The following is a 15,451-nucleotide window of genomic DNA, read 5'->3' on the forward strand; positions in this document are numbered from 1 at the left end:
GCTTATTTCATCGAAGTAGCTTATTTCAATGTAGCAAACTATTTCGATGAATAACGTCTACACGTCCTCCAGGGCTGGTGCCGTCGACGTTGGGCAGCACTACATCGAAGTAGGCGCTGCAGGGGAGCATCTACACACCAAAGCGGCCCACATCGAAATAAGAGTGCCAGGAACAGCTGCAGACAGGGTCACAGGGCGGACTCAACAGCAAGCCGCTCCCTTAAAGGGCCCCTCCCATACACACTTGTACTAAACAGCACAAGATCCACAGAGCCGACAACTCATTGCAGACCCTGTGCATGCAGCATGGATCCCCAGGGGCAGCAGCAGCAGCCAGAAGCCCCGGGCTAAGGGCTGCTGCACACGGTGACCATACAGCCCCGCAGGGGCTGGAGAGAGCGTCTCTCAACCCCTCAGCTGATGGCTGCCATGGCGGACCCCACTCTTTCGATGTTGCGGGACGCGGATCGGCTACATGTGCCCTACTTCGACGTGCAATTTCGAAGTAGGGCGCTATTCCCATCTCCTCATGAGGATAGCGACTTCGACGTCTTGCCGCCTTATGTCGATTTCAACTTCGAAATAGCGCTCACCATGTGTAGACGTGGCAGGCACTATTTCGAAGTTGGCGCGGCTACTTCGAAGTAGCCGGCACGTGTAGACGCGGCTTGTATGTTCTTGGGGAAGTGGCTTGTGGGGGAGGGGAACAGATGGGTCACATGTGGAGCCCCAGTGGGCCACATGCAGCCCGTAGGTCTCAGGTTGCCCACCTCTGTTTTAGACATGCATCCAGTCCTGATTTAAAGATTTCAGCAGGTGACAATCTACCATGCCCCTGGCTAAACTGCTCCAGCGGTTAATTGGCCTCAGTTCAAAATTTGCACCTTGTTTCTAACCTGAATTTGTCTAACTTCAGATTCCAATCATTGGATTGGCTATGCACTTTTCTGCTAGATTAAAGACTTTGTCAGAAATCTTCTCCCCACATAGCTTGTTTGCAGACCAAGATCAAATCATCTCTTAGCTGTGTCTTGGATAAATAAAATAAGTGGTGCTTCTTAAGTCTCTCACTTATAAGGCATGCTTTCCAGACCCTGAATCATTCGTCTTTGAATCACTTCCAGGTACTGAACTTTTTCAAGTTAGGACTGTGTATCCTCAGCCAAAACTTGAAACACAAGGTAATTCCAATAAGGGACAAACCATGGAGAGTCAGAAAAATGTGTCAAGCCAGAGGCAAAGTCTACAAAATAAATATGGTTTCAAGAAAACAAAAACACCTCAACTTCCTTAAAATCCATTCTAAACAGATTTTAACTGCAGCTTTTCTAAATCAGTTGTTTCCCAAATCATAAATGTACTACATCAACTTTTTCCCCTACATTCTCTTACTCTAAAGCAGCTTTCTTTATTAAAATTCAAGACTCTCAATTCCTGTCACCTCAGTAGCACATTGCACCTGAAGACCACTCTGGAACTTCAGCTGGTGCACAATGCAGTGGCCTAATAGTTTAACTGTTTTCTTGCAGGGGGCACATTTTGCATATGTTCTGTGATTTACACTGATGGCAAGTGCTTATTAGGATGCCTCATCTTCATAAAATCCCTCATCTTCATAAAATCCACACGGGTTCAAAGCTCCTGCTGAGATCAAATAAGAAGCTTACACTAACTTCTCCTTTCACCCTGGGGTCAAATGGAAGGGTTCCCTGGCAGCAGGGCACTTACAGTGACAATCCTTCAACTCGTGGAACTTCTCTCTCCATTTGGTTCCAAAGAGGAAGAGATTCCTAATGGTATTCAGGACTCACCAGCCCTTCTCCAAATAATTTGGGGAAGGAGTTGGACTAAGGATGATGCAAGTGGGCTAAGTGGAAAATCTCTAAGTCCGGTGCTGAGTGAACAAGAAAGAGCTTGATGTGGGCAATGGCTTAGGCCCAGATCTTACAAGCTGCTCTGCAAAGGCTCTCCCCTCAAGTCAGTGGCAATATGTGGAATGGAGGGATCTACGAAGCAGTGCTAAGGATCAGAACCTTGGGGTGTAACTTCTGGCACATTCTCCACCTTGCAGATGCACCTAGATTTGGAGATGGGCTGTGTATAAAATCTAAACAAGTATCTTGCTCTTGTCCCTTTGTAACTACATATTAGCTTGCGTCGCAGTCAATGTTCACCAAAATCAATTATTTGTTGTTTTTTCACTGCAAGAATCTTAGCAGGGGCTACACGTTACAGGTTAGTACAACTGTTGTTAGATACAGCCTGTTACACTGAAGACTTGTGCAAATATTTAGCAACAGTTAAAAATAAAATAAAAAGTCAGGAAGCAGACTCTTGGTCTTTTGTACACAGCACTTTGTCCTCTGCAACCTTTAGTCACACTCTCACAGGATAGCACTGTATTGTAATATTCACAATTACATGGAGACATTAAAGTGCAAGCTCTATTCCTAGGTTTATATTTCTGCTATTCTGTCTGACATTCTGTTGCGCGATATGATAGGATTTATATAAGCACTCGAAAGTCCCTTAGGGCTTCACAAACCCAAAAGATTACTGATAACTTTTCAGCAGAGAGTTCCATTCTACAAAGTCCTGTATGTATGAACCTCCCATTAAAGTTGTGCAAACGAAGATCTTTCAGAACCAGAGTTTAGAATGCATAATATACATCAACATTTCTAATTATGCTATACCAACAGAAACACCTACATCTCAACCACCACAGGGGTTAATAGAAACTTAAGGTGCATTTTTGTATCAACATAATATTAATAAAAGATAATAACTAAACAAAGCAAGGCCCCAAAGTACATTTTTCCAAAACACCTTTTCATATCAAATGGTAAGAGTATTGTGCTGGCAGAGCGACCTTGAGCTGGGAAGAATGCAATGTCATAATTATTTTAGGGAATTTATTCACGACACTCTCACAAAGACAGCAACAAAGGAGGAAGCAGAGATATGACACTGTACAGTACCTTGGCTCATCATCAAATATCACTCCACTCTGCATCTGAAAATAGTTTCACCCTTGTGTCCAAGAGCAAGTTTAATCTTCTTTAGTAAAGCTAGGAGCCCACCATGCTCAGAGCTATAATGGACATTGAATCAGGATGCTCTGTGTTCAGGCCCAAAGTTCCCCTATGTCAGCAGTGGGTTACACTGGACTTTTCTATGGGGCTATTCAAATCCCCATGGCTATGGCCTAGCAAGCTGCTGAGGTAATGCAGGCCTGACCCACCTTTGCTGACAGGTAGAAAACAGATTCTCATCACCACGATTTATTACTGCCCCTGTGCAGGAATGGAAAATGCGGTGGAATAGGAAACTTTCCCTTTTAACAAATCCTTACCCACCACATCAGAACAGCAAAGACCATTTCTAAAACGCTTTAACCCAACCTAACAGACAGCTAAAAAGGAACAAACCCTTCATACTCTGTATCTGAGGCTGCATCTAAACTATGAGATAATATTGATTTTAGGTCAGTTAGCCCAATTTTCCCAAATGCCTGTCCTCACTGTAAATTCCATTAGCTAGATTTATGGAGCACTAAAACTGACATAATATCAAAATCCTAAAATCGTAGTAACCCGACGGGTGTAGCGTTCAATTCAAATTTAAAATTCTGAATGAAGGGTAGTGAGGACGCCCCATGTCTTTAAATCAAATTCATTAGCCTCCAGACATGACCCACAATGCCCCACCATTTTCTGCTCTGACATCTCACATCTCCACTGCTCTCAGGTGTGGAGGAATTAGACAACAGGAAGACCATTACAATTCGGCACCTGGAAGCCCATGGCTGTAGGGTCATGAGAGGCTGAAAAATCTTCTTTTTGTTTGCTAGTAGCATGGCTGTGGGGTCTGTGGTTCTGTGTATACCCCTCCTAGCTGCTTTTTTTATTCTGTGCTGCCTGGCACCAGTCGCTGTCCTCCTGTACCATGTGTCACCTAGACTGTGGGTGGGGGTCGTGCTTGTCTGGTAGGACAAGAAACTTCTCTTCAGCCCTTTACATGATGTCCTGACCCACCCCATTCTCTCCCTTCCCTCCCTGAGAGGTGCCATGCATTCTAGAACTTTCCCTCGCCTGCATCACATGGTATCTAGTCTGTGCGTGGGGGTTGTGCTTGGACGAGAAACTTCTTTTCAGTCATTTACATTTCATCTTGACCCCCACATCCCCTTCCTTTTCTCCCCCCGGGGGCACCACACAGTCTGGAACATTCCCGTGCACAGCCACATAATGTGGCTTGATTCCGCACCAATAAAAGGACGTGCTGCGCAAGGTGCCAGGCAGCTTGCGCACGGTGAGGGTCACAATTTTCTGGGGCTGGCTGTAGCCAGGGGTCTTGTAGCCACCCAGGGGATTTCTCCCTCGGTGGTCATGACTTTCGGGGGCTGGCTGTAGCCGGTGGTCTTTTTGACTCCCGGGAGACGTATGCCTCGGCAGTCACAATTTTTGGGGGCTGGTTACAGTCGGAGGTCTTTTATCTGCCCAGGGGATGTCTCTCTCAGCAGACATGATTTTCTGTCAATTGAAGAAAATACTTTGTCACTACAGTGGCTGTCCTCTTGGACCAAATTTTTTATACAGGCATTATCAGAGGCCAAAGGGGCTGGCTTCAGTCGGGTGCCTTTTAGCCACTGGGGGGAAGTCTCCCTCAGCGGTCACAATTTTCAGGGGCTGGCTGTCGTCGGGGTTCTTTTAGGTGGCCGGGAGAGTCTCCCTCGGCAGTCATGATTTTCAGGAATGGCTATGGTTGGGGGTCTTTTATCCGCCTGGGAGATGTCTCCCTTGGCAGAGATGATTTTCAGTCAATGGAAAAAAAATACGTTGCCACTACAGTGGCTGTCCTGGCAATTTTTATCCTAGCTATTGTGAGGACACAGGAGATATTTTTCACATAAATGTCTAATTTTTTTAAGTCTAATATTATGTTGCAGCAAAGCTCAGAGTTTCACTGCAAAGTGCAACAAAAAAGTGCAAAGGTACAAATGAGGTGTCATTCCAGGAGCCAACAGGATTTCAATGCTAGGACAAGGCAGGAACCTTAGACTAAGTCTACACTAGGGAAATAAGCTAATTTCATATATGCAATTCTAACTACGGCAATTGACTTATTTGAAATCGACTTACCTGACCACCCTCACTGAGGAAGGTCAACGGGAGATTCTCTCTAATCAACCTCCCTTACTCCTCGCAGCAGTGGGGAGTACAAGGGTCCACTACCAACCCCAATGGGTCTATTTCACACGTCCCTACCAGATGCACAAAATCAAACCTTGGGAGATTGACCCTGAACAGGTCAATCTTCTGGATAATGTAACCGTGTCCTTAGACTTCATGAAGCCACTCATTTCACAATGGCTTTGTAAGCAGAGACTGATAAGCCTGATTGCTTTTCTGTAAATAAGGCAATGCTCTTTGGTACCCAGGGTCCTCTTTTTCCTAAATTCAGCATTTCAAGTGGGCTGCATAACACAGGGCGGGCAACTTTTAAAAAAGATATGTTGGATATGAGGGAAAAGCAGATGTGTGCTTCTGAGAAAAAATTCATCCTGAAATCCTTACCTGTGATGTATCTTGTCAAACAAATAAAAGGAAACTGCTGGTAATCAAAGGTGGGTGGAAAATAACTCTCAGGAGGATGGAAGAAAACAACAAAAGATCATCTCTTGCCTGCCTTAATTCCCCCATCCCCCTACATCTCCAAAGCTGTCACTGTAACAGGTTATTAATCCATGTACATGTATATTTTTCAAATGATTCAGGTCTCATTGAACAAAGTGCTCTACCAACCTACCATTCTAGTGCCCACATGTCAGTCACGCAGCAAACTCTGGTTTCATGCAAATGCATGGGGACAAAAAATAAAAAGCACCACCAACGCCACAATTTCCTCCGCCCTGCTTCCCCGTCCCATACTCCTCCACAAAACAAATTTTTGATGACATTTTGGTGTGTAGATTCTCAGCATAAGTTTAGCTGACTTCAATAAACTATGCCGACTTGGCACTAAAGATTTCGCTCTTCATTCTGAAAAATTTTAATATACAGATTTTGGTTCATGTTGTATTTCAGTCCATGAGCCTTGTAAGGTGATGCTCTGCAGCTCCGAGAGAAACAGGCAAAAAGAAAAAGTTCTCTACATATGTAATTATTTTTCATCTGATTTTCAGTTTGCAAAACAGAAAAAAAGATGTAAAATTTGAGAGTATACCCTATTTAATTGAGGATGTCATAACTGCTGATGAGCTGAATAGCAAAACAGGTGGATGTTTCTGTTAAAGAGACTTTCAAATTAATGACAATTAGAGTTCTCAATTTAATGGAGAACTTTAAAGTTGTTACATGTTTGTGCTTTGATTCCTTACTGAAGGCAAAATTAAGTACTTTATAGAAATATGGTACAATGTTACAGAGACCCAATCAGACAAGCTAACTACATCTCAAGAAAACAAGTAAGTTAGTAGTTAGGGGAGTTTTATTCTTTTTATCTTTGAGGACTGAACAATGCTTTGTTCCAAAGATGCTATTTGTGTTTCTCGGTAAATGTACACTGTCACAGGATCCAAAAGGGAAAACCTTCCAGGTGCCAACATTGATGTTGCCTGTACTGCTCACAAGGGTGAGAAACAAGAGGCTGCAGCTTGGAATCACAGAACTGGAAGGGACCGTGTGAGGTCATCAAGTCCAGTCTCTTGCTCTCACAACAGGACCAGATATCATCCAGCTCATCCCTGATAGATGTTTATCAATCCTACTCTTGAATATCTCCAATGACAGACATTCCACAACCCTGTGTCAAGCAATTTATTCCAGTATTTAATCACCCTGGCAGGAAATTTCTCCTCATGTCCAACCTAAACCTCGGTAGCTGCAATTTGAGCCCACTGTTTCTTGCCCTATCATCAAAGGTTGAGGAGAACAATTTTTCCTTCCCCCTCACTGTAAAATTCTTTTAAGTACTTGAAAACTGCTATCATGTCCTGTCTCAGTCTTCCCTTTTCCAAACTGAACAAACCCAGTTCTTTCAGTCATCCTTCACAGGTCCTGTTTTCTAGACCTTCAGTCATTTTGGTTGCTCTTCCCTGGACCCTCTCCAATTTTTTCACATCCTTCTTGAAATGTGGTGCCCAGGACTGGACACAATACTCCAACTAGGCCTAATCAGTGCAGACCAGAGCAGAATAATTACTTCTCATGTCTGGCTCACAATACTCCTATTAATGCATCCCAGAATCATGTTTGCTTTTTTTGCAATAGTGTCACACTGTTGACATATTTAGCTTGTGGTCCTCTGTGACTCCTAGGCCATGTCTACACTAGCCCCTTCTTTTTGGAAGGAGAATGGTAATGAGCAAGTTGATGCTAATGCTAATGAGGCACTTCCATGAATATGCTACTCTGGAGGGAAGGTCTGGGTAACCTGCAGATTTGGGGTGGGGAGGGTTTGCCGGGGGCCCACTAGTACTAGGGGAACCTCCAGGTGCTCACTGGTGCTCAAGGGGCTGCATGGGACCATTGCCATCATTGCTGGAAGAAGACAGACCCACTGGCCGACCAGCCTTGCCAGTGTAGTGGTACAAAAAAGCTCTCTCGTGCCAATTCCTGTTTTTGCCATTATACCTGGACTGTCACTATTGCTGGTAGCAGGGGACAGTGCAGCACTGCCACTGGTAAAGGAGAAGGGAAAGAAGGGCAGAAAAGTCTGGGGTAGCTGGTTCCAGGGTCAATCCCACCTGCTGGCTGCAGAAGTCATGGAGGCTAAGGAAAGACAATTCCATGACAGACCTACAGCCTCACATGTAACTGTGATTTTCTGTATGAGGGAGACTTGCTCTAGTGATTTTTTTAAGAAACAAAAAACGATATTAGCTTGCCATCTAGTGGTATTACAACAAAACAAAAAAGCAGGTGACTTTTAACAAAGCAGCTTATTTCCTTGATCCACAATGTTTCCTAAAATGGTAACATATCTAGAAGGCTTTTCGAAGAGAAGAAGCATAGAGAATTAAGTCCCCCTAACTGGAAGAAAAGAAGAGATAATTGCTATACTGCTATTCAACTGCTGACCCTGGACCACTTGGCCACTTGTCTAAGGCAGAGGCCTGAGACTGTACTGACTGCATGAAAAGGTTTGCTCTGGAAAAGCCACAGAACAGCAACAATTTCTGCTTATATTGGAAACAAATTATGCCATGGTCTACATCACATATTTCACTGCACTGAGAGAAATACACTTTACTGGTGCAAATCTTCAACTACTTCTCTTCTCTACTCTACGGCTGCCTGGACCTGAATCCCCAAGCTGCTGCCACAGAGGGGCTAACAGGAGCTACAGAGTTCTTTTTCCCATCTGATTGGTTCACAATTCATTTTCTGTGGTGTCTCATAATTCTGTTCCCTTCTACATTAGAACAAAGAAGTTTCTTGTTCACAGCACCAAGTTAATCCTTTCAAGCCCATGTATGTACTTCAGCACTACTGTAGAGTAATAAAACTTAGCACATAACATTTATTTCCTTGAAAGTACAAACCACCTGGAAAAGAGGCTGAACGTCTTCCACTTGCGCTGCCTCAGGCGCATCCTTGGAATATCATGGAAGGACAGAGTGACCAACACCGCCATCCTTGAGCAAGCTGGAATCCCAACCATGCACACCCTCCTCAGGCAGCGTCGGCTCCGCTGGCTTGGCCACGTCCACAGGATGAATGATGGAAGAATTCCAAAAGACATCCTGTATGGTGAGCTAGCCTCTGGCAAAAGACCTCCCGGACGCCCCCAGTTGCGCTACAAAGATGTCTGCAAGAGAGACCTCAGAGAGGTAGACATCGAGCTGGACAACTGGGAAGAACTAGCAGACGACCGCAGCAGATGGAGGCAGGGGTTACACAAGGGCCTTCAGAAGGGCGAGATTAGGATCAGACAGCTAGCAGAGGAGAAGCAAGCGCACAGAAAGCACACTAAGGACTTGCCAGACACCCACCACCTCTGCAAGAGATGCAGCAAGGACTGTCACTCTCGTGTGGGTCTTCATAGTCACAATAGACGCTGTAAATGAAGTCCTCAATTGAAACTATAAAGGGCGCGATCCATAGTCTATGCAGACTGAAGGATGCCTACTACTACGGACCACCTGTTAGGAAAAAACGATGGCCAAAACAAGGCCACTGACCATTAACTATAACCAAAATTAATCAAGCAAAAATGCCTCATACTGAGTTCACTCATTGCTGTTTTGCTACCTTACAGGGCGTGCATGGTCAAGGTACTTGAATTCTATGCCCTGCTCTGACTGACTGTATGTGGCCCTGAAATTTGAGCTCCTGGCTTTAAGGTACAACATATGTCCAGAATTATTTTTTAAGAGTGATACAGTTTCAAGTTATAGAGTAAAGATATTCTGAAAGAATGGATACCTGGTACACGAGTCAATCAGATTGGCTGAATAATTTCTCAATACATAATGAATATTCTTCATTAACAAGTGGTAAACTGTAAGCAATTTAGCATATGGGTTGAAGTATTTCCCCATAGAACAGAAAAGTTATTATGCTATTAAAACCAATTGAATTCATTTCGAATGAATAAGCCTTTTTTAAAAAAGCTTTGTCCATTTGTGGAAGTGAAATTTTGTATCCTTCATTTTATATCTGCAGAAAATGTGAGGTTGTGATCATAATAATAATCTTACTCAAAATAGTTATGAAATCCATTATAATATTTGTTTTTCTATTGTTTCTTCGATCAGAAAACCTTGAAGAGTTGCAAGCTGATTGATGAGCCTCACAAAACATGAATTTTAGAAATAAGGAAATGGAGGCAGAGAAATTAAGTGACTTGACTAATATCACACCATCTATGTGGCAAGAAAACTCAAATCATCTGAGTCCTAGACCTGTACTTTAACCCTTTGATCAGACTCTGTTCAGGAAAGAATGAATTAACTGTAAGCCATTTACTCAGATGACTAAATACCAATTTGAGAAGAACACTGTCAGCATCCATCTTTGAAAAATAATAAAGAATTACGATTATCCTATATTAAAATCTGAAATTAAGCCAATTAAAAATGTGCAGGCTTTCCATCTTTGATATCATGGGAGCACAGTAAACATGCAGAGCAAGCATAATGGTATGTTTGTCATTCCCATACAGCCATGCACTGTCTGAATAGAGAAATACTTTCCATGAACATGGAGTGTATAAATAAATTTATTTTTTCAAAACCTGACAAGGTTTTTATGGCTATTTAATGTTTTGCTAGCATCATTTGTTCACTTTTGTGGCACAGAGAGCTGTAATTCTATTGCATATTGATGAAAGCATCTAAATAACAAGACATAAAATAAAACCAAGCTTACTTTCCAAACATTGATAACCTGTTTCTTCTATCTGGCTTTGCATCCACAGTGTCGCCTTGATCTCCACCATAGTCTTCATCTTTCTCTGTGGGCACAGGACTGGATTGATTTCCTTCCATCTATGCACACACACTGAACAGAAAACTAGAGTGTAAGTGCCCTTCAAGAAGTGCTGTAAGTTTTTTAAACAGTTCTGTAACCAAAAAATAAACACTAATGAATCCCTCAGGCACTGCATCAAATACACTTGGGCTGTGTCTTCACTACAAAAATAACATTGAAGTTGCTTACTTGGAAGTACAACTTCCAAGTAAGTAACTTAGAAGTTGAAATCTACACACATCCGACTTTGAAGTTAAACTTGGAAGTAGGGCACTTCTCCAGAATGGAGTAAGCACTTTGAAACTGGGCTAAGTTAACTTTGAAATAACGGAAAAAGTGTGTAGACTCCTGCTGGCTACTTCAAAGTAGTGCCTAAATACGAAGTTAACTTTGAAGTTAGTTCCTAGTGTAGATCCACCCTTGGTGTTAATTAGCAACAGCATGATACAACTCACCTATCACGTATCAGTGCAGCATGATACGAGCAGCATAGGTTAGGAACAGCCATTGTTTTTTGGATCCTGCATCAATCTAATACTGCACATACTCAGCCACTACTGTTACATTTTTCATTGCACTTATTCAAAATCAACTCTGATATCTGTCCAGAAATTGCAGCTAAGGTAAAAAATAAAAACATCTTTCTAGTGAAGGATCTTGTACCATGGTTTCAAGATGTTTTGCAAACTACACAATGTGGACCAAAGCCAGTATGTTGGAAATGCAGCACTAAAAATCTGACACCAAAATATTTATGGTATTCCATTGTAGTTCTAATCCACTTTGAAGGTATTCTGAAAAGTAAAAAAGAAAAATTCCTTTTGATTTTTCTCGACACAAGATGGGTGAGGTAATACCTTTTATTGATCCAACTTCTGTCGGTGAGAGACCCAAGCTTTCAAAGAACTCTTCTTCCAACTTTAACTAATTTCCCAGATCTGAAAAAGAGCTTTGTGTAAGTTCATAAGTTTCTCTCTCTTACCAAAAGAAGAGATATTACCTCACCCATCTGGTGTCTCTAACGTCCTGAGACCAGCATGGCTACCACATACAATAATGGAAGACTTCACTTTTTCTCCCATATATACCTACATATCCAAATATATTTGGTGGGAAAGTACAGTGATGCAACTTATTGATCTTGACTCAGACTTATTTTTGATTTTCACTGCTTCGATTTAACACATTGTTATGCATTTTCTGTTTTCCTAAGATTAGTGTGTGTTTTTTTAGCAAGTTATGATATCTATCTTGGATATTAAAAAGCATATTATGCTTCCAAGATTTCGGAACAGACCTTTGTGCAAATTATGGCACTTGGGACAAATTCTGATTTTAATCACTCTGATATAAATTCAGAGTAATTTCACCAAAGTCAGTGGAGTAGTTTCAGATTTATAGCAGTAGGACCAAAAGCAAACATTTCCTTTTATAAGAAAGAACATATTATTTTCCACCCAAAAAGTTAAAAAATATAGTATTCAAAGGACAACAGAACAGTTATTCCTGCAAACAATATTCATTAAAGCAGCCCTTATTCATGCATGCACTATTGAACTCATGAAGTGAGAGATTAGAAATGCTGTCTGTCAGATTAGATACCAGTGGACTGTAGGACTATGCAAACAGATTTTAGATAGGTTGCCTGGGCACTGATCTGAATACTATGTACCATCTGCTGTGCAGGCTGAAAGCAAAATGAAAGGTACTTTCAGTCTCAGTTGATTCTAATTTAACTTCAGTGGGAATACTCAGGGTTCATAAAGGACTAGGGCTAAGTGACGTTTAATATGTTTCTCAGGGATTTAGAAAGGTTGGTGGAATTTGCAAATTACACAGGATTATTTAGGAATTTCCAAGGGACCTAACCCAGATGGATGAATGAGTGCATGAAAGAAAATGATTATTAATAATAATAATACACAAAAGGAAGGAATAATTTGTACTACCTATGGGAAGTGCAGGATTCTAAATGAACTGGTCGCTTCTTGGGGTGTGATTTTTTTAAATCAAAATAATTACACCAGTGCAATGCCTCATGTGAAAAGAATTATACCAGCATAAAGTTGCCTTATAGGGATACAGTTTATTCCATTTTCTGTGCAGGAATAGAGTAGCATATAGCACCTTTATACCAAGATAACGTCATCCACATGGGAGGGAGATGGTGTGCTGTTTCATTTTAATTACACCAGCATAGTCAACCTTTCCAGCGTGGACAAGGCCTAGGCTGGGAGGAAGGAAGTGAAGAACCACTGGGGTGCAGAGAAAAGGAAAGGAGTACAACGCTGGAGCATAGAGGAAGACATTAGGCACTGAAGTGGAGGGTCAGAGAATAGTGGAAAGCAGAGGGTTAGAAAGTGTAGCCAGAAAGGGGGAAAATGAAAGTTAAGCTCTGGGGTAGACAGAACGATGGACAGGATGAAGCTCTGGGGCCAGGGAGATGAAGGAACTTTGAGAGGTTTGGTTGCTAGGGGTCAGTATTACTGTTGCAATTTTTTCCAGCCATGGGAAGAATAAATTTTGTTCTGTGCATTGAGGCATGTGTGGATGTGCACCCTCAATAGAAACACATGCTGCCCACTGTGGGTGGCGGTAGGCACTCTCCTAATCAGTTGGGTGGCACCTGAATCTCTCTATAGGGCAGATGCCCAAGCCCTCAGCTTACAGGGAACACTGGTCAGCAGGGAAGGACTGTGTCAAATCTTGGGGAGAGGGAGGAAAGATGGATGTTAGAAGGTGGGGGCGGGGGTCAAGGCCTGGAGTGACTAAAAGAGGGTGAGAAGTAGGGTTGCCATCTCTGAAGTACAAAGAACAGGATGATCATGAGCCCATAAGACAGGGAAACAGGCAGTATGTATTCAATTCCCTTACAGACTTGCCAGGGCAAAAACCTGGCAACGGTGGTTGCAGGGTGGGGCTAAGTGCTGGGAAGGAGCAGGGAGGGAGGGAGGGAGATGACTAGGCCCTATGAGAGGGAGGAGAGCTCTATAGGTAGGGAATGGAAGGAGGTGTGTAGATTCAGAGCAGAGGTTGGCAATAACTTTTGATGGGGGAGGGTCACTCCAAGATTTTGGTAAGTGGTCAAGGGCTGCACTTTTCTATGCAGAGGGTGAGATGGAAGTTGTGTGTAGATGGGAGTCTGGGGTAGGAGACTGGGGTGCACGTGAGAGTTTGGGGTCTCAGAGAGAGTTTATGTGATGGAGGGTGTTGTGACCTGAGACAGGAGACTGGGGGGCAGGGTCGGGGAGCGAATATGGATGCAGCAGAGGATTCTGACCTGAGGGAGAGGTGCAGAAGAGGGCTCAGTGTATGGGGAGGAAGCTGTGACCAGGGAGGGAGAGGAGATGTAGATGGTTTGGACTGTGACGTGGGGCATGAAGGACTGGGGAGTGGGAGGGAGCAGGGTGCCAGAGGCAGGCTGTGACCAAGAGGTGCTTAGCTAGGTGGTTCCTGGCCAGCTGCCAGTGGGGCCCTGAGGCAGGCTCCCTACCTCCTGCAGGCCCAGGCGGCTCAAAATGGCCAGAGGCTCCTTCCATGTGCCTCTCTGCACCATGCGCCCCCTGCATGGCAGAGGATGCAGCAGTGATTGGGGAGGGGACAGGGGCAACATATGAAATCTCCCCACTTCCCACAAGGGACATGCAGCGCCTAGTGCAGGGGTGTGCAAAGTGTGTGTGGGGGGAAGCATGAAATTTCATCGCGGGGGGCACAGCACACTCAGCTGCGGGGGCTCAGGCTCCTTCAGCTCATTAAAATGTGCAAATACCTTACTGCTTTTATGTGGCCATATGCACATTTACATATGGATTAATACCGCTTGCACATTCTACATTCTTATTTTCTTGCCCAGGCCAAAAGGATTTTTTCATGGGAACGTGACCACAATGTCCACGGGTTTGGCTTACACAGGGGTGTGTGTGTGTGTGTGTGTGGCTTACACGGGTGTGTGTGTGTCTGTGTGCGCGCGCGCTAACTACAGGGATGAAAAGTGGGTCCTGACAAAAAGTTTGCCCACTCCTGGCCTAGGAGTCCTGAGCCAGCTGGAGCAGCCTCGGGCTGCAGCAGGCAGACACCCTGCCTGAGGGCTTGGCGGCGGCTGTGGGCCAGATTCTGCTCACCCCGATCTTGCGGGTTAGGCACAGGGTGAGAGGATGGGCTGAGGGCCGGGGGCAGATATGGGAAGGGAGAGGAGGCACAGGGGGATCTGACAGGAGGGAGAACTTGGGGTGAACGCAGGGACAGATGCGGCGCCGGAGGGGACAGGCTGGGAGGGTGGGAGGACAGGGTTAGAGCGGATCGGGCGTGGAGGAGGAGCGGGACAGCGGGGAGGGCAGAAGGGGTCGGAGGGGGGACCGGAGGTGAGCGCAGCACTTGGCGGGAGGGGCGCTAATGGGTGGCGGGGCCGCAGGAGGGGCTCAGCTGTGGGAGCCGGGCGGAAGGAGGCAGGCGCCGGGCGGCTGGACGCCCTGGGGGAGGGGCACGGAGCGGAGTGAGATGGGGGTCAGGTCGGCCGCCGGGCCGGGGGCTGCCGCTGGACACTGACCTGGCGCCGCCTCCGCTCTGTCTGTTCGGTCGGGTCCCGTCAGTGCCGCGCGAGGACGGGGAGGGTGAAAGCGAAAGCGTTGCCCGCTAGGTGCAGCCGGGCCTGGGTGGGGGCAGCCACGGGCCCAGCCTGCGGCCGCTGCCGCCATCAGGGCAATCTGCGGAGCTCCCCAGAACTGCCCCCGGGCCGCCCCGCATGGTGCGTGCGGAAATGTGCCGCCCTTTCCCCCTTCCGCAGCGGCCGAGCTCTACTTAGGGAATTGCCGCCTTCCCGATCCTCTCCCGCCGCCTTCCTCCCGGCTCAGCCCTCCCCGCCCTGGGGGTCTCTTTCCAGCCCCTTCTGGTTTCTTCCCAGTTAGTGTGTGAACCGGGGTTCGCCAGCTCCAAAGGTCCAGCAGGCAGGAGGCTGGCCCGAAAACCCGTGAGTG

General features: G+C 45.1%; 1 protein-coding gene across 2 annotated transcripts in view; it reads right to left on the bottom strand.

The window, feature by feature from the left end:
• Positions 1-15,221, bottom strand: part of LOC142015567 (caspase-7-like) — a 34,634-nt gene extending 19,413 nt beyond the window's left edge. The window contains exons 1-3 of one of the 2 annotated variants that reach the window (XM_074999127.1): positions 15,025-15,221; positions 11,336-11,416; positions 10,377-10,508 (exon numbers count right to left, since the gene is read on the bottom strand). In XM_074999127.1, coding sequence (XP_074855228.1) covers positions 10,377-10,495 — 119 coding nt within the window. In that variant the 5' untranslated portion in view covers positions 10,496-10,508; positions 11,336-11,416; positions 15,025-15,221. The remainder of the gene's footprint in view (positions 1-10,376; positions 10,509-11,335; positions 11,417-15,024) is intronic. The other variant, XM_074999128.1, reaches the window with a different exon arrangement.
• Between the last annotated feature and the right edge of the window lie 230 nt (positions 15,222-15,451).

This window comes from Carettochelys insculpta, chromosome 7 (assembly GCF_033958435.1).
Source record: "Carettochelys insculpta isolate YL-2023 chromosome 7, ASM3395843v1, whole genome shotgun sequence".
Classification (NCBI taxonomy): Eukaryota; Metazoa; Chordata; order Testudines; family Carettochelyidae; genus Carettochelys; species Carettochelys insculpta.